At 36.5% G+C, this 20,158-nt stretch overlaps 1 protein-coding gene across 3 annotated transcripts in view; it reads right to left on the reverse strand.

The window, feature by feature from the left end:
* Positions 1–20,158, reverse strand: part of ANKS1B (ankyrin repeat and sterile alpha motif domain containing 1B) — a 1,301,363-nt gene that overhangs the window by 687,940 nt on the left and 593,265 nt on the right. For all 3 annotated transcript variants that reach the window (XM_011934483.1, XM_011934476.1, XM_011934469.1), the window contains exon 12: positions 12,884–13,064. In XM_011934483.1, the coding sequence (XP_011789873.1) occupies positions 12,884–13,064 (181 nt within the window). The remainder of the gene's footprint in view (positions 1–12,883; positions 13,065–20,158) is intronic.

Raw genomic sequence — 20,158 nt, forward strand, 5'->3', positions numbered from 1 at the left:
AAGATAATTGATGAAGATGGCAATATCAAACAACAGATTTTTCAATGTGGATGAAAAAGGTGCCATCAGGAAGAAGAAGAAGAAGAAGAAGAAGAGGAAGAAGAAGAAGAGGGAAGGGAAGGGAAGGGAGAAAGAAAAGAAGAAGAAGAAGCAGTAGCAGCAGCAGCAGCAGCAGCCCAAGGGAGCTCCTTTGCTTGCCCTGTTCACTATGTGACAACACAGAGAAAATTCTCCGCCTACGAACCAGAAAGTGGGCTCTCACCAGAACCAAATCTGCCGGTGCCTCAGTGTGCCCTTCCCAGCTTCTGGAACTATGGGAAGTAAATTTCTGTTGTTTGTAAGCTACCCAGTTTGTGCTGTTTTGTTATAACAGCCCGAATGAACTAAAACAGTTGTCTTTATTTCATATAAGAATTGTAATTTACCAAGTAGATTAGCTGCCAAGGCATTCCAAGATTTTGAAAAAGTACTTAAAATAAGGAGCCATGAACTCTAAGAACAACACTTAGAAGTCCACGATATATTTGGATAGAGTTGAATAGGAAGTTATATCCAAATTATCAAGGATTGTGTTGAGCATGCTAAGACATTTGGATATTCTCATATAAAGGTTATTAAGCAGGGACAAAGCATACGATGTTCTTAAACAGCAGAATGGCATGATCAGATATCCTTTTTAGCTTTTTAGCTTTAAGAGACTGCCACATCCTGGAGGTGGGAAGCCTAAATGAGAGACATCAATAGTTTATTTAGGTCTGGATGATCCCTAATGTAGTCTCCTGCCCTCTGTCTTATGTCTTAAGATTTCATTATCAGAGCTTTAGCTTTATAATTTAGTACCTATTAAGGTAAAAACTGGTATTTTGGGAATGGTATGATAGAAAATTGCATAAGTGGTTAAGTTGGGCTTGGGAATGTGGAGGACAGGTGATGGTTTTAAAATCCTTCCCTCTCTATTGTGTAATCTCAAAAAGATCAAGGGACTGGTACTGATGGGAGAGATATCTTGAGGCCAGAGCAGAGGGAAAGAGGGACAGACACTCTCTTTCCAAAATCAAAGGAGCATGGGATATGTTTGTTTTCTGTCTCTTCATAATATGTCACAACAAACTTAGTGGCTTACAACAGCATGCATTTATTATCTCACAGTTTACAAGAGTCAGGAGTCCGGGTGGCTTAACTGGGCCCTCTGCTCAGGGTCTCATTCAGATATTGGCCAGGGCTCCAGCTCTCATCTAAGGGCCAATGTCCTTTTCTGAGTTCACAGACTGTTGGCCCAATTTGCTTCCTTGCAGCTGTGAAGCTCATGTGGTTTATTCTCCAAAGCTAGCAACGAAGAGAGAGAAATTCAGCTGCCTCAAGTTGCTAACCTCTATGCCCGAAATTTAAGGAATCACCTTACTATTAGTTCATCTCTCTTTTGATTAACTTAAAACCAGTAATTGGAGACCTTAATTACATCTGCACAATCCATTCACCTTTGCCCAAAAGCATCTGGGAGTTATATCCAATCACCTTGGCCATTGGCTAGTAGCAAGTTATGGGCCCCACACACACTCAAAAGAAGGAGCTTACACAAAGGCATGGAGACAGGGAGCAGGATCACAGCCTTCTTAGAATCCTGCCAATGACAGATTTGAAGAGTTGAGATCACTAGAGTCTGGAGCTGGAGAGGCAAAGAACAATTCGTCTATCCAGTAGGTAGAAGTAACTGGGGAGAATGTCTGGAACAAGTTCTGTCACAGGCTGGCTCACTGTGGCATGACACCTACAAGTGAAGCCTGTGTTTGAAGGGCCTGGGCCCAGGTAAACACACGAGGCACCCATCCAACATAGACAAGTGCAGAGAGCAAGAGGGGAAAATGTTCTCCCCAAAGAGGACTGTACAGATAGAAGATCTTAATAGAGAAAAAGGACTCGCAGTTTGAAAACTGCGGGGAAGGAGGGGATTTTCTCCATAGCACCCACCTGGGAATACCAAAATACTCTTTTCCTCCTTTTGTTTCAGTTTTTCAATTACCGTAAGCTTTTCTCTCACAGCTTTATTTTTAACTTTAATGATCACACATATATCACACAAATATAACTGATATGCAAGGATATTTTTCAAAAGACATAAACAGCCTGGTCGAGAAAGTCAGCAGAGAAAAACTATCAACTAAACTAAAAAAGACAAGATAATTAGAGAGAAGATATATACAGCAATAAATTTGAATCTTAAAGAAATTTTCAGCTAACAAATCTGTTATATTTTCATGTGCAATAACAGAAGTTAAAGCAAAATTGAGTTAATAAAAAATTAATTATTTTTGAACAAAAACAGATTTTCAACACAAAATCTCTCTGAAACTGCTGCTCCCTTGCCTCTGCTGTAATTTTGGAAGGATTGGTGCTTGTAGGATTCCGCCTGTCCTCAGCAGTGACACACCTTCCCACCCCAGGACACATAAAACTGGGGCACAGAGCAGACGGAATTTTCAGCTCTGCTCATCAGCAGGTTGACCTGCTTGTTCCAAGCAATTTTGTGGATTTAAGACTCTGGTGTCTGGCTGGACTCATAGCACCCGGGTGCTCTGCAATTTGTATGGAATTCTAAAATTCCAGGCTCTGCTTGTTGCCTAGATCTTTAGTAGTAACAGCAATAAAAAAGTAATAATGCCCACATGTATTAAGCATTTATGAAGCTACATTAATTAAGCATATATTGTGTTTATGTCGTTTGCAGTTAGTGGCACTGGCTTAATGAAATAGGGATAGTATTTTTTAAAGAACTTGATATATTTCCATCCTCAAATTGTGTTTCACTGGAAACCGCTCCTCCTCCAGGGCTGGACAGGATACCTAATGCCCTCACAGAACAAAAGGTGGGTTAGCAAGTTAATAGACTTAAAAGTCAGAGTCCTGCTTTAGACCAATCAGAATGATGTATGAAGATCCATTGTACAGACAAAAGGAAAGCCCATTCCGAAGAGAAAGGACATACCAGCTTCTGGAGAATTTCAAAAAGGAAAAGGCTGGATGAGATGGGGAGGATAGGGAAATAATTCTACATTTGTGTCTGGAACTTTCCTTTCAATGGCACTGGCCTTGAAAGAATGTAGCATAATAAATAGGTATTGGGTGAATATAAGAAAAGAGAGCTCTGGGTTCTAAATCCCATCTAGATTCTGGGCAGGGCCACATCCTATTAAACTTGGTAGTTCCCTGTGGTAAGGACTAGCAAGATCTTGGGGATAAATCCTTCTGAGTCCCACTTATATTCCTAAATTATGAATGAGATCCAGAGGTACCTGGAGCCTCCAGAAGGGGGCCTCAGCAGGAAGCTGGACTGAAAGCCAACTGGGCTGCCCTGGGGCCAGCTTGGCAAGGGAAGAGGTGACTGCTGCAGAGGCTAGGACAGACAGATGGCAGACCTGGCAGAGACTCAGAGGGACCACTTTACCAGTGCGAGGCGAGCTGAGGTGACCAGCCAGAAAGAGCTCCAGGATCTGGCCAGAATGGTCTTGACCTAAAGATATCACCTGCAGGCCACAGGTATACTGGAAGGGATGCCCACTCCCTATTATCCCTTTTCCTCTGCTTCTCTCAGGCCCCACGTACCAGTCATTCATTCATTTGGAGTTTGAACAAAAAGCTAACTCAAACCTTCTCTATCCTCCTCAAATATCTCATCTTTGCCCTCTTTTGTTACTCTCCAAAGACAGCCTTGCTCTTAGTTCACAGAGAAAATAAGAGCCACCAGACAGTAAAATGCAAATCAGATAATGTCTCTTTGCTTAAAACACTTGTCAATGACTTCTCATTACTCTTAGGATTAACACCAAAATCCTGAACGTAGCTACAAGGGTTTGATTGGGCTTTTACTCCCCTTGCAGCTTCAACTCCTGTCATTTCTCTCCTTTCTCTCTGACCTGCAGTTTCATGTTAATTTCTACCACAGGGATTTTTAAAAAATATGCTATTCCTTCTTTAAAGAATAATCTTCCCTCCCCACCTTGGCCTACTTAATTCCTCTTAGTCTTTCAGAGCCCTACTCATTGCTGGCAAGAGATCAGTCATCCCCTTTAGATACTCTCACAGCACTTTCTCATAATGGCACATCCTGAGTAAACATATTTATTTAATATTGCATAGGTAAGCCAATAGTATTATATCAACTAATTTCATTTGGAATAACAAGTCCCATGCACTAGCTAAGTAACATCACCCCATTATCTAACTACATATTTTCATAATTTTAAGTGCTGAAAAGCAGTCAACTTTTCTTCATCAAGCATCTCGTAACCTGTACCTTGCCTTCTACCTGATGTACAATTTGTCACAAAGGCACTGGGTGAAAGTCATGTGACACCGCAAGGAAAACAGGAAAAAGTACAGGAGACACATTTCATGATTTATCGAGAAGTGACAAGAATATAATTTACCATTACATCTATATATAGCATTTGATATAAAAATACTTGCCTCTAGGGTACCTAAAATCCTGGTCTATTGAAAGTACTGAATTTACCAATCAATAACTCAGCTAGTATATTTAATGTATATATTTTTAGGAAAATAGGACCCAAAGATGTAATCACACATCATTCTCTCTAACCCTTTACTTTCTCCATATCAGCTCTCCCCGAATCTTAGCTTGGAGTTGAGAGGTCATCTCAGCAGTCTGTTCCTGGCCTTCCTGTCGGCTGGAGGCCAAAGCCTCCCTCAGCTGCCTGTGTCCAGTGGCTGCTGTAATAATGATGTCTCAGCTTCAGGGGGTCTATTTCCAGGCCGTGTGAGCTAATTAAAACGCAGGCCTTCATTTGCCTTTCTGGCAATCCCTGATCAGTGTGACAGGCCTATGCCACCCTCTCCATTCTAATTTTAGTTCTCCTCTAGTGTTTTCTCTCCTTTGCAGAAAAGCATCCTATGCTGCTAAGCACTTACAGGCTTTTGTTTTTGTTATTTCTCCCACTTGGAAAGAAGCACTTTTCCACTTTACTCCTTTTAGATTTTCTCCTCCCATCAATTTTCTCCCGCAGGAGGTGATGGTTTGAAACTACTAACAAAACTGGAGATAATTAGTTACCCAGGGTAGTTGACTTGCTTAGCAGGTACCCTTGAGAAAGCACTAATGCACAAAATTCTTCATATGGAAACAACTTTGTGGACACAGTTTTCTATAAAGATAGAGAACACCTGTTATTACTGGTGATGCTCAGCTTCTTTTCCTCAGGAATTCACAACACAACTATCCAGAGTTCAGAACTCATAATTCACTCACAGTAGGCTAAGGTGCTATTTTTCAGTCTTTTAAAATGGATACTCTTTACTTCTGATAAACATCAAATTATTACATGGCTTCCTCCCACCCTACCCTCCCTCACTGAAAAAAAAATCATTATCTCAACTATCTACATACATACTTGAATATCCAACAAAATTTCAAATTAAAATGTTCAAAACTGAGATTTCCCCATCTCCATTAATATCAACTCCATCTTTCCAAAGGTCAAAACACCAGATATCTTTGAATTACATCTTTGGTCCCTTTTATTTTCTTATATCCTACATCCAATTCATCTAAATATATATGTAGATAGATTGATAGCTCAATAGACAGATGATAGATAGATGATAGATAGATAGATAGACAGATAGATAGATAGATAGCTCTACCTTTAACATAGATCAGAATTCTACCACTCCTCACCATCTCTATTTTCCATAATGGTTGAACTAGATTCCTCAAGGATCTAGAACCAGATGTACCATATGACCCAGCCATCCCACTACTGGGTATATACCCAAAGGATTATAAATCATGCTGCTATAAAGACGCATGCACACATATGTTTATTGCGGCACTATTCACAATAGCAAAGACTTGGAATCAACTCAAATATCCATCAGTGACAGACTGGATTAAGAAAATGTGGCACATATACACCATGGAATACTATGCAGCCATTAGAAAGGATGAGTCTGCATCCTTTGTAGGGACATGGATGCAGCTGGAAACCATCATTCTTAGCAAACTATCACAAGAACAGAAAAACAAACACTGCATGTTCTCACTCATAGGTGGGAACTGAACAATGAGATTACTTGGACTCAGGAAGGGGAACATCACACACTGGGGCCTATCACGGGGAGCGGGGAGGGGGAAGGGATTGCATTGGGAGTTACACCTGATGTAAATGACGAGTTGATGGGTGCTGACGAGTTGATGGGTGCAGCACACCAACATGGCACAAGTATACATATGTAACAAACCTGCACGTTATGCACATGTACCCTAGAACTTAAAGTATAATAATAATAAAATAAATAAAAAGAAAAAAATAAAAAGAACTGTTACCCGCAGAAAGAAGAACACACTGGCAACCATTAAGGGTACCCAAGAGATTGAAATATCTTAGCAGACAGGCTCTCAGGTCATTCAAAATTTTCACATGAGAATGAGACACACAGTGGCCATGTCCAGAGAGAGTCCCTTAGGGAAGGAAGTGGACTTGAATGAAACACCTCTCTCAGGGAGACTTTGGCAGCCAGGGGATGACATGAGGAGCCTTGGCACCTCAAGGAAGAGTGGGACAAAGTATAGAAGACGTGAACTCAAATAAAGGTGATCTATATCATAATATGTTAAACAAAATGAAAGATTAAATATTATGAGCAGAGTAAATGTTATGTCTTTAGACGTATCACACATTTCTTCCAGGAAATTGTTGTACTGACTTAATTGTAGTATTTAAGACTGTGTTGCTAGAGGAGAGGCTAACTCAGCTGTTCACTCCCATAGTCTTAAGATGATTGCCAATAATTATAATAATTATAGTCATTCCTGGTTCCATGTGCATCCCATTCTTTGAATTCAACTATTTTTCCAGCCCTCTTCTTTAATACATTGACTCCAGCAATACTTTGACCCCACTGGAATCTCCAATCCTAAGATCTCACTGATTTTTCAGTGTTAATTATCTCCTTGTTCTCTTTCACTTCCCTCTTCATCTTGAAGTCTATGGTTAAATATTACACTCCCTTGCATTTATACTTTCTTTGCTCTTCAATCATTTCAATATACCCATTTAGCAAAACCACAACCTATGCAAAATTCAACTCTCCAAATACTCTGCACCTGCATCCTCCAGCTGACATAGGCTAGAGAAAAACACAGAACCACATTGGATAATCTAATTCTAAATGCATGAACACAAAGCTTAAATAGGCCTTTAATGCTGCCAGGTGATCACATCATATACCTCCTTTGTCCACTCACTGTTTCTCCTAAACAACTACTTCACACTGTCTTCTCTTTCCTCAAACTCTACACTTCCTTCGCTGTCTCTGTTTTCAACTGAAGCTGCTGCTCTCTACTTTGCAGAAAAAATGAAAACTATCAGAAGAAATCTTTCCCAGATTCCCACCACATGGATCTCCTGCCAGTATTTGCACCCACAACCAAAACATTCTCTTATTCATGCTCCTCTCCAAAACCAATCTCTCCACTTGGTTAATAATAGAAATCATCATCCCCTCTTTCTCCTCCATCATAACTTAAAAATTCCCCTGTGAAGAAATTCCTTCAAGAGTAGTCTATCATTACTGTAAGTCCTCTCCTCCCATTCTCCCTTAAAACCACCACATGAGGCTCTATCATTTCCAACCAAATTCCTCTTGTCAAGGTCAGCAGTGACCCCCCCAATATTGTTAAATCCATGAACCTATTCTAACTTAGTCCTCGTCCTACTCAACTTATCAGCTATATTTGACAGAGTTGATCACTCTTTCCTTCTTAATAACTTCCTTCACCTGATTTCAGAACAAGACACTCACCAAAAGATTTCCTTCTATCTCACAGGTTGCTCCTTCTCAGCCTCCCTTGCTGGTGCTGCCTTTCATTCCATCCTTCCTCAAGCTCAGTTATTGGTCTTCTTCCTCTACATATGCTGCATATCATCTGTATAATGACGACGTTCACATTTATATCTGCAGACTGGACCTTCTGCTGCCTACTCGACACATCTATTCAGATATTCAGTAGGCATCTCAAACTTAAAATTAACTCCTGGTATTTCTCGCTGTTTACCAAACCTCCTCTTCCCAAAACCTCTTGTGTGTCAAATGATAGGAAATTCATTCTTATAGTTGTTAAGGAGAAAAGTTTTGGAGTCATCCTTAATTCTTCTCATTTTCTCATATACCATGTCCACTCCACCATGAAATTCCACTGGATCTGCCTTAAAAATATGTCCAACATCTCTCCATTTCTCTCTAACTCTGCTGATTCACCTTTGATCTTAGCTGCTTTCTCTCTCTTACTGCAATGCTGCAATTGCCTTCTAACTGGCTTTCCTGTATCTACCCTGGTTCCCTCTCCCCATCCATTATGAACATTATAGCCACATTAATCCTCATAAAATAGAAGTTAGATCATGTGACTTTTCTTCTGAAAGACCTGAACAGGCTCTAAGTAAAATCACTCTGGGTTAAAGCCAAAGTCCTGAAATGGCTTATTAGGCCTTACATAATCTATCCCTCACCCTCTCTTCTTACCTACAAATAGTCTACATTTCAAGGAATAGCATCCACCTTCCACTCATCAGCTTAAGCTAGAAACTTTAGAGCCCTCCTTGAAGTATTTCCCCTCATCTTTGCACATCCAATTACCATGACTTGTTAATTACTCTTTTCTTGTATCTCTTAAACCAATTTACATTTTCCCTTTGCTATGAAACTATTTCTCCCCTTCTCCAATGTCATTTCATCTCAAATCTACTACATATTAATACTAGAGTGATCTTTCTAGTTAAATGTAAACCTATTTATATCATTCCCCAGACAGTATAACAGCAAAGCTTTTTAATTCTAACAACATTTTTTGATGATTCACAAGTTGAAGCTTTAATCACAATTCAAGCTACTTTTTAAATGGCCCTCTGTTATAATAAATTCATTGGTTCACTTAAAAGTGTTTTGCAGCATATGATTTAGTTTTGAAGATGTATTAGTCTTTGTTCTATTAAATGCCATTTTGGTCAAGATTAATTTTTTGTGCATGCAATCATTTATAAAATGAAATGTAGATTAATCAGTAAATTTAAATTATACTTCTAAGTCAAGAAAAGGTCAGCTATCTTGGCATAAGCTTGGTCAGCTACCTTGGCATACCTTGTACAGACTTACAATAGGCTCCTCTATCTTAAAGCTACTACAGATTTCAAATAATAATATTTAAAAACAAAAATAATATTAAGCAATAACTGTGATAATATTAAAGAATAGGCCGGGCGCGGTGGCTCAAGCCTGTAATCCCAGCACTTTGGGAGGCCGAGATGGGCGGATCACGAGGTCAGGAGAGGTTGGTCTCAAAAAAAAAAAAAAAAAAAAAAAGAATAATATTAGTTGCCAAGGTTTACAAAATGTATTCACATAAACTCATTTATTACTACAAATACCTAAAGAGTAGATACTACTTCCATTTTCAGAGGAGCAAATTAAATATCAGAAAAGTTAAAGGTTTTGATGGAAAATATCTAGCAAATCAGTGATGGAACTGACTCTTGAACTCATTCTCTTTAAACATATACCCAGTGGCAATGTCTTTAAAGTATAACAAATTAAATATGTGTAAGATAATAAAATGCTACTTTTGCGAGTAGACAAATGCCTTGCTTACAAGTTTTCCTTTTTAATGTAAAGCAAAACAAACTGTGCTTTCACATTATTAATAAATATCAGTCTATCCTAAAATTGTTTATGTAATGTGGAGGTGATATATTACCTTAGAAAACCACTGTAACATGCTATTGGAAACCATTTCAACTGTTAAAAGGTTAGATTTCAGTTCTGTTTAAAGTTCAGAAACCTGAAAATATCCTGATGATTACAATTTCTCGGCACATTTCGGATGATGCCACTGAACTCCTGGCAGCAGCAAAATGTGTTTGTTCTGATCCTCTGCTTCTGGTGGTCAGTGTCAGAGTGGAGAAAAGGCACCAGGGTTTTGGTACCAGACCTAAATTTCTATTGCTTTTAATTAAAATAATAAAGGGGTAAAGGTAATATTTCTATCCACCTGAGACAGAAAAATTTGTTGAAAACAGATTTTTACCTGTTGAAAAAATATTCAGAAAACCGATCATCCCCAAAACAACGTACTAACTAAAACAAAACCAAGAAAGCCATTCTGAAAGGCAAGTATCAAAGCATCTGTTATTGCCCATTTTAGGACTGTAAATCTGGAAGTAGTCATTCAAATAAATATTGTTTGAATAATAATTATATGCCCAGAACCCTTCCCAGGTCCACATATCACTATTTTTTGTTTTTACAAATCACATCTCATCTCTCCTGTCCTATAAAACTGTATCTAGTACATAGCAGACAATATATTTTAATGCTCACTGAATGAATGCTAGGCTTGATGTAGAATACAAAGGATTATATTAATATCATAGTTATTGCTACTACCACTAATAGTTACTAACATTTATTGAGCACTATGTGCCAGGCACTGTGTTAATCACTTTACATGCATCACCACACTACAGGGTAAGTTAATGTAATTAATTCATTGTTAATCTAATTCTATAGTAAGAAAACTATAGCATAAAGAGATCAAGTCTCATAGCTAGGTAAAAGGCTCAGTTTCACAGTTAGTAATCAAACTTTGGCAGTCTGGCCTCAGTGAGTACAATGGGCCAGAGACCAACCTATTGCAGCTTACATTCTAGAGAGAAGATAATAAATAACTAAAGAAGTAATCAATATAACTTTATATAGGAAATAAGGCTATGGATAAAAGAAAATGGGATGATTTGATAGAAGTGGCTAGAGTGATATAGAAAAGTAGTTAAAAACATGAACTCTAGTGCCAGGTTTGAGTTCATACCAGAGCTTTTTCCAGCTCTGTCATTATGGGCTGTTATTTAGTTATTTACATTCTTTGTGTATTTCCTTATCTACAGATAATACCAAATTTATATGACAGTCATGAGGTTTAAATGAATTGATATACATAAAATGCCTAAAACAGTTCCTGACACATAGTGTCATTTAAGTATTTATTATTATTATTTTCACATTTTTATTATTATAATTCTTATCATATTGAGGATATCTACTTGAGATAGGGTGGTATGGGAAGGCCTCTAAGAAGAAGTGCATTTGAACCAAAACCTAAATGACACTTAGACACATGAAAATTTTAAGGCAGAGATTTTAGGCAGAAGGAAGTAAAGTGCAAAAGCCCCAGGGCCAGAACGTTCAGCAAAGAAGGCCAGTATGGTCCAGGATGAGTTCAGTCAAGTTACAGAGCTGGTCAAGAACCAGGCTAAATTAGGCATCACTGGATATGGTAAGGAGTTGGATTTTATTCTAATTGTGATGAGAAGACATGGGAACATTTTAAGTGTGGTAATGACATGATTTGATTTATATTTTATAAATATCACCCTGGCTTCCACGAAAGTCTGGATTATAACTTCCATAGAATATCAATCTTATCATTACCATTAGTCATTGTTTTTAAAATCTTAGCTTCATTCCTAGGGGAAAGTAATTCTCTGACTATATTTCTGGAATGTTGTGTTACTGCTTTTAAACATAGAATCAGATTAAAGGACTTAAGTAGGTATATGAGCATACATATATACTCATACACTCACTGTGAACAAAGATTATATGGAATACTCACACAGACCACACTTCATTATTCTAAAATTTAAATTAATTCTATCTACTGGGTTTTTGAATCATGTCTCTTGGAAGGAAAGTAATTGTTTACTTACATGAAAGTTGATCATATGAATTGGGTCATTCTTGTTATACCCAACTGAAACAGTTGAGAGGTTAAGGGGAGAAGGCATCTAGGGCACATAACACTGTTCCAAGAATGGAATTCCCTGTAAGCTTGGCTGCTGAAGCTGCCTGCTGTAACCTGAAACCACTTTTATCTAATAGCTACTGAAACAACCTGCTGCAACTCTGAGAATCATTTTACCCATAGTCATCACTTACCAATCAAAACTTGCCAGCTCACCAACATATTATTAGTGCCAATGAACTTCCTCAAAGTGCAATATGTAACATTTTCCTTTTTTTGTAAAACCTCTAACCATCTGTTCTTGGACATAATGAAGACCATCCAACCTCTGAGTATGCCACAAATTGTAATTCTTGATTTCCAAATAAAACATTTAAAATTAAGAAATTTGTCTCTATATTGTATTTGTCTTTAACCCTTATTGTAAATTATATGGCAGGGGAGGATATTCTTTCGGTCCCACTTCTCTTATTTCTAATATGTCCCTTGGCCTTACCAGGAGTTAGCTCCTTGTCCCCCAAATAAAGAAAGCTTTGCTAATCTGACTGCATGGAACAACATATGTTTTACTAGTGGGTGGTGTTACTTTTCTTAATCTTACCCTTACACCCAGCATTTTCTACCCCAACACACTTCCTCTGCAAGTTCACCGTGGTTTAAATAGGTTGAAAGCCAGCCTAGGCCACATTGTACAATTCCTTCTTACCAGACATTCTTGATATAAGTTCTCTGGCTTCAAAGCAGATCTTAATGATGTTGTGTGTTGATTAGTTGATACCACTGTGTGGTGAGGAGTAAATGGCAGTGGAAGAGCATTTCTATGTCCCTGGTATTTTTACTACTATGATCACATTAAATCATCATCTTTAATATCTAACACCGAGAGGCCATCCATGTATTCAAAAAGAATATTATAGCCACATTGACAAAAATCTTAAAGCCCTACATTGCCACACATGGAGGTGAACTAAAAACACAGTGCAATTTGTACAAAGACTCCTCCTAATTCCTCTAACTCATAAAGACTTCAGTCTTAAAATAAAAAATACAGCTGCATAAAGTGAACTGCTTTACCTGTATGGTAAGTTCCCTCATTCTTGACTTCTGTGGTTCCCACAGAAGAGGTGGGTGGACTAGCAGGAGGGCTGGCAGTAAAGCTTGTGCACCCTGTAGATGTGTTGATTTCAAAATATTCTTGGTTGTGATTCATTCGGTGAAAATCCAGAGAAGACACAATGGATGTTCGCTGTTTAGGCTAAAATAAATGAGCATGATGACAGTATTAATATGATCATGTTCATCTTCAGCCCAATCTCCCCATCAATTTAATCTAAGTGATAATTTTTTTCAGTTAAAAACTATCTGGGTTTTATACTTAAAACATAATTGTGCTTTACAGAGATACATTAAATAATTACTTGATGAATTCAATAATAAAAAATTATTTAATGAGAAAATATTATGGCATAGTTGATATGATAGGTTAGGCTTTTCATTTGCTTTCCCCAGAAGATTGTAAAAATATAGTACACAGAATTTCTCTTGGTAATCAATTTTGAAAGTTGCAATTTTAAGTCACCTTTCATTCAACTAACATTTATTAAGCATCTGGCATTTGCCAGACCCAGAGGATATAGAATCTAATAATAAAAGGGTCCTTATAACATTGAAGAATAATTAAGGCAGTTCCATTTTTTTATTCTTTAAATAGTCCAAGGAATTGGTGGCATTAGATATTGTTCCCAAGTACAAGATGCTGGAATTTCATCATCAGAATTAAATAAAGTTATATGGAATATTTTCTAGGATCTAAGAATATGCTTGGTATTTGTAGTGAACTTTGATTTTCTTTTTTAAGAATTTTAATTAATCCCCAAATAGCAAGAAAAGTCAATTTAAACATAAAAGTTAAAATCATGGAGTAATAGCAGATATAATCTATACCCTTTGTCAGTAATGAATTACTCCCTATAGCAATTTTCTGAGTTTTTTTCCCCATAATTTTAATTATATTCACTTTTTTTTTCTTGCCTAGCAGAGCTTCTAACATTGTCCTTCAGAAAAACTGCAGTTTTTTGGCTCTCAAATGTGTGTGTTTTTCCCAGGAACCAACTCAAACTTTCTTACTTTTTATTTTTTAGTTTATATCACTGAAATATTAAACATCTCTTACAATAATTACAAGAGATCAAATGTAAACCTTTTATAATAAGTAAAGTTTATTGTACTTTACTTTCTCCAAAGTACAATTAACTTTTGGTTTACTAATGTTTTTGTTACCCTCAAATATGTGTTAATCACTGTACTCCATATTTTCCTGCAAAATATTTAAGTTGCTGTCTCTTCCAGCTTATCATTTTTTTCCAAGTAGATATCATTTAGTCTATAACCTAAAATAGACAATCATATGGAAAAATGTCTGCATAGTATAGAGATTTAAAAAAAAATAAGGTGTGTAAATTATCACAATATGATTTATTCTTTCACCAATATTTCACCAAATGTTTTATGAAAGACGTTGAGGGGTATAAATATTGTTATGCAAGAGAGTGGAAGTCATTTTTTATTATGACACATCAACTCAGTAATAGAATTCAAATTAGCACCCAGAGAGGACTCAGTTGCTTTTGAAGTACAAAAGATCAGTGTTTAATGTCAGCCTTGGTTTCTCATGAAATGTCTGTTCTTGGGACTACTGAATCTCAATTTCACATTCAGTGTCCTTTCCACTACATTCTATAACAGCAACTAGAAAGGCATGAGCTATAGCCCTGGCTCCAATGGAGCCCATCATTCTAGGCTTTGTTTTATTGTGTTGTGCTTTTGTTTCACTTTATGTGTAGGCAATGGACCACATTTCTTTATTTCTTCTCATAAATTTATAAAGGTCAAGCCAAATGATATATATGATTCCTCCACTTCTAAATGTTTCTTAAATACATGTTTCTGAATCCTGACCACCCATAGTTCTAACTGCTTTAAAAACACAATGTTTTATGCAATCATGAAAATAAACAAGCTATTTTCTGCAATATTAATTCATTCCACAAATATTTGCTGAACATATACTAAACTGCAGATATTATGCATGTAAGCACCATGATAGGAATAAAACAAGTAAGACATTGTCCCTGTTTTCCGTATGAATATAGACTTGAGGTGGGAGGATGGATGGCACATGAGGCTTCGAAGAAGAGACAACCAATCCAATGATTATGCTTCAGTATCATATAGCAGTAAGGGTGATGAAAAATTAGAAGCTTTATATACTTAGTCATGCTCTAAGGCAAGGGTCAGCAAACTATGGCCTGTGGCTCCAATCTGGCCTTCTTCCTATTTCTAAAAATGAAGTTTTATTGCAACAAAACTGCACCCATTGCTCTCTCATTTAGTTGTGGTCTATGACTGTCCTCGTACTTTAATTGCAGAGTTCAGTAGTTGCAACACAGGTCATATTTTCCACAACACCTGAAATATTTATTATGTCTGGATTTTTAAAGAAAATGTTTGGCCACTCCTGTTCTATGGAATTGTTTCACATGTCATAAGGAATGTTTTTCTATTCCTCTCTTACTCCCCAGATGATGTAGTTGAAAGATGAAGGAAAGTCATAAAACTCACATTGGTTTTATGAGATGTTAAAGTGAACCTCCCTTTTCTATATTTTTATTTCAAGTTCGGGGGCACATGTGCAAGTTTGTTACATAGGTAAAGGTGTGTCATGGGGGTTTGTTGAATAGATTTTTATCACCCAGGTATTAAGCCTAGTACCCATTAGTTGTTTTTCCTGATCCTCTCCCTCCTCTCACCCTCCACCATCTGATAGGCCCCAGTGTGTGTTGTTCCCCTCTATGTGTCCATGTGTTCTCATCATTTAGTTCCCAGAGATGAGCGAGAATATGTGGCATTTGATTTTCTGCCCCTGCATTAGTTCACTCAGGATAACAGCCTCCAGCTCCATCCATGTCCCTGCAAAGGACATGATCTCATTCTTTTTTATGGCTGCATAATATTCCATGGTATATATGTACCACATTTTCTTTATCTAGTCTATCATTGGTGAGCATTGAGGTTGATTCCATGTCTTTTCTATTGTGAATAGTGCTGCAATGAACATATGCATGATGTGTCTTTGTAATAGAATGATTTATATTCTTTTGGGTATATATGCAGTAATGGGATTGCTGTACTGAATAGTATTTCTGACTTTAGGTCTTTGAAGAATCACCACACTCTCTTCCACAATGGTTGAACTAATTTACATTTCCCCCCCGCCCCCAAGTAGTGTATAAGTGTGGCTTTTTCTCCACAACCTTCCCAGCATGTGTTATTTTTTGATTTTTTAATAATAGCCATTCTGAACTGATGTGAGACGGTATCTCATTGTGGTTTTGGTTTGAATTACTCTAATGATCAATGATGTAGCACTTTTTTCATATAATTGTTGGCTGCATGTATGTCTTCTTTTGAGCAGTGTCTGTTCACTTTTCTTTTCTTTTTTTTTTTTTGAGACGGAGTCTCTGGTCTCTGTCACCCAGGCTGGAGTGCAGTGGCATGATCCCAGCTAAATGCAACCTCTCCCTCCTGGGTTCAAGCGATTCTTGTGCCTCAGTGTCTCGAGTAGCTGGAATTACAGGCAAGCATCACTATGTCTGGCTAATTTCTGTATTTTTAGTAGAGATGGGGTTTTGCCATGTTGGTGAGGCTGGTCTTGAACTTCTGGCCTCAAGTGATCTGCTTGCCTCGTCCTCCCAACGTGCTGGTATTACAGGTGTGAGCCACCACACCTGGCCCCCAATGCTCACTTTTTAATGGAGGTTGTTCTTTTTCTTGTAAATTTAAGTTAATTTTTTTATAGATGCTGGATATTAGCCTTTGTCAGGTGAATAGTTTGCAAAAATTTTCTCCCCTTCTGTGGGCTGTCTGTTTACTCTGTTGATGGTTTCTTTTGCTGTGCAGAGGCTCTTTAGTTTTATTAAATTTCATTTGTCAATTTTTTCTTTTATTCCAATTGAAGGAACACTTATACACTGTTGATGGGAGTTTAAATTAGTTCAACCATGAAGACGGTGTGGTGATTCATCAAACAGAAATTTTGAGGATATTTCTGTTCCTAAAAACAAAAATATACCATTTGACCCAGCAATCTAATTACTGGGTATATACCCAAAGGAATATAAATCATTATATCATAAATACACATGCACACATATGTTCACCGCAGCACTATTCACAATAGCAAAGACATGGAATCAATCTAAATGCCCATCAGTGATAGACTGGATAAAGAAAATGTAGGATATAATATATGGCACGGGATACTATGCAGCCATAAGAAAAGAATGAAAACATGTCCTTTTCAGGAACATGGATAGAGATGGAGGCTATTATCCTTAGCAAACTAACACAGGAACAGCAAAGCAAATATTGCATGTTCTCACTTATATGTGGGAGCTAAATTATGATAACTAATGGACACATAGAGAAGAACAATACATACTGGGTCTATTGGAGAGTGGAGGGTAGGAGAAAGGAGAGCATCAGGAAAAATAATTAATGGGTACTAGGCTTAATGCCTGGGTGACAAAACAATCTGTACAACGAACCCCCATGATATGATTTTAGCTATGTAACCTGCACATGTACTCCTGAACTCAAAATAGAAGCTAAATAAAAAATTTAAAAAAGAAATGAGAACAAAGAAGCTTTGAAGAAACTCAACAAAATTCAAGATTTAACACAGATGAGGAAGTCAGTATCCTATCAGATACATTTAACAAAGAGATTGAAATTACTGAAAAGAATCAAGCAGAAATTCTGGAGCTGAAAAGTGCAATTGGTGTACTGAAGAATGCATTAGAATCTGTTAAAAGCAGAATTGATCAGGCAGAAGAAAGAATTGGTGAGCTTTAAAACAAGCTATTTGTAAATATATAGTCAGAGAAGACAAAAGAAGAAAGAATATAAAAGAATGAATCACGGCTTCAAGATCTAGAAAATAGCCTCCAAAGGGCAAATCTAAGTTATTAGCCTGATAGAAGAGGTAGAGAGAGGTGGGTGGAACAGAAAGTTTACTCAAAATGAGAACAGAGAACTTCCTAGACCTAAAGAAAGATCTCAATATTCAAGTATAAGAAGGCCATAGAATACCAAGGAGACTTATCCCAAGCAAGACTACCCCAAGCTATTTAATAATTAAAATCCCAAAGTTCAAGGATAAACAAAGGATTATAAATGCAGCAAGAAAAAAGAAACAAATAACATACAATTAAGCTCCAATATTTCTGGCAGCAGATTTCTCAGTAGAAACCTTACATGCCAGGAGAGGGTGGCATGACATATTTAAAGTGCTGGAGGAAAAAATGTTTATCCTAGAATAGTATATCCAGTGAAAATATACTTCAAACATGAAGAAGAAATAAAGACTTTTCCAGACAAACAAAAGCTGAGAAATTTCTTCAACACTAGATCTTTCCTACAAGAAATACTAAAGGGAGTTTTTCAGTCTGAAAGAAAATGATGTTAATGAGCAAGAAGAAATCATCTGAAGGTATGCAACTCACGAGTAAAAAAAAAAACCACACAGAATATTATAACACTGTAATTGGGATGTGTGAACTCATATTTTGAGGTGACAAATGAAAAAATGAACTGATAATAATAAGTATGAAAACTTTTCAAGACACAGACAGTACAATAAGACATAAATAGAGTCGACAAAAGTTAAAAAGTAGGAGGACAAAGTTAATGGCTACAGTATTTATTAGTTTTTCCTTTGCTTGTTTGTTTATGCAATCAGTGTTAAGTTGACATCAGTTTAAAATAATGGATTATAAAAAATTATTTGCAAGCCTTAAGGTAAATTCAAATAAAAAATCCTACAATAGATACACAAAAAATAAAACAAGAAATTAAAACACACCAGCAGAGAAAATCACCCTCACTAAAAGGAAGAGAGGGAGGAAGGAGAGAAGGAGGAGATCACAAAATAACTAGCAAACAAATAACAAAATGGCAGGATAAGAGATTATCATTGATAACAATAATATTGAATAATTAGACTAGAATCTCCAGTCAAAAGACAGACAGTGGCTGAATGGATTAAAAAAAAAACAAAAAAAAAAAACAACACAAGCCCAACAATCTACTGCCTACAAGAAATACACTTCACTTATAAAGATACACATAGACTGAAAATAAAGGGATGGACAAAGATATTCCATGCAAATAAAAATCAAAAAAAGAGCAGGAGTAGCTATACTGATAAGACAAAATAGATTTCAAGAAAAAATTATAAAAACAGACAAAGAAATCATGACATAATGATAAAGGGTGAATTCAAGAAGATATAATAATTTCAAATATATATACATCCAGATATATAAAGCAAATATTATTAAGGCTAAAGAGAGACATAGACCCCAATACAAAAGTAGCTGGAGACTTCAACAACTCACTTTCATCACTGGACAAATCATTCAGACAGAAAATCAGCAAAGAAACATCAGAATTAATCTGTACTATAGGTCAAATGGGCTTAATAGGTATCTACAGAACATTTCACTGAACAGTTACAGAATATACATTCTTCTCCTCAGTACATGAATAATTCTCAAAGATAGACCATTTGTTAGGCCACAAAACAAGTCTTACGAAACTAAAAAATAAATTGAAATTTATTATTATAAAAACCAAATCGAAAGTATCTTCTTTAACCACTATAAAATAAAACTAGAAATCAATAACAAGAGGAATTCTGGAAACTATATAAACACATTACAATTCAACAATATGCTACTGAATGACCAAATGGGTCAATGAAGAAATTAAGAAGAGAATTTAAAAATGTCTTGAAGCAAATGGCAATGAAAAGACAACATAGCAAAACCTATGGGCTATAGCAAAAGCAGAACTAACAGGAAAATTTATAGCTATAAGCACGTACATCAAAAAAGTAGAAAAACTTCAAATAACCTAACAATGCATCATCCTAAGAACTAGAAAGGCAAGAGAAAATCAAACCCAAAGTTAGAAGAAAAGAAATAATAAAGATCAGAGCATAAATAAATAAAATTGAAACAAAAAAACACTATAAACACTAAATAAAATAAAAAGTTGATTTTTTTGAAAAGATATAATTGACAAACCTTTAGCCAGATTAAGAAAAGAGAGATAAGACTCAAATAAATAAAATGAGAGAAGAAAAAGACATTACAACTGATGCCACAGAAATTCAAAAGATCATTAGAGGCTCCTAGGAGCAAGTAGTAGTCTCCCAGAAAAGAAAAGCCCAGGATCTGATGGCTTTACTGCTGAATTCTACCAAACATTTAAAGAATAACTAATACA

Source organism: Colobus angolensis, unplaced genomic scaffold (assembly GCF_000951035.1).
Source record: "Colobus angolensis palliatus isolate OR3802 unplaced genomic scaffold, Cang.pa_1.0 Scaffold10, whole genome shotgun sequence".
Classification (NCBI taxonomy): domain Eukaryota; kingdom Metazoa; phylum Chordata; class Mammalia; order Primates; family Cercopithecidae; genus Colobus; species Colobus angolensis.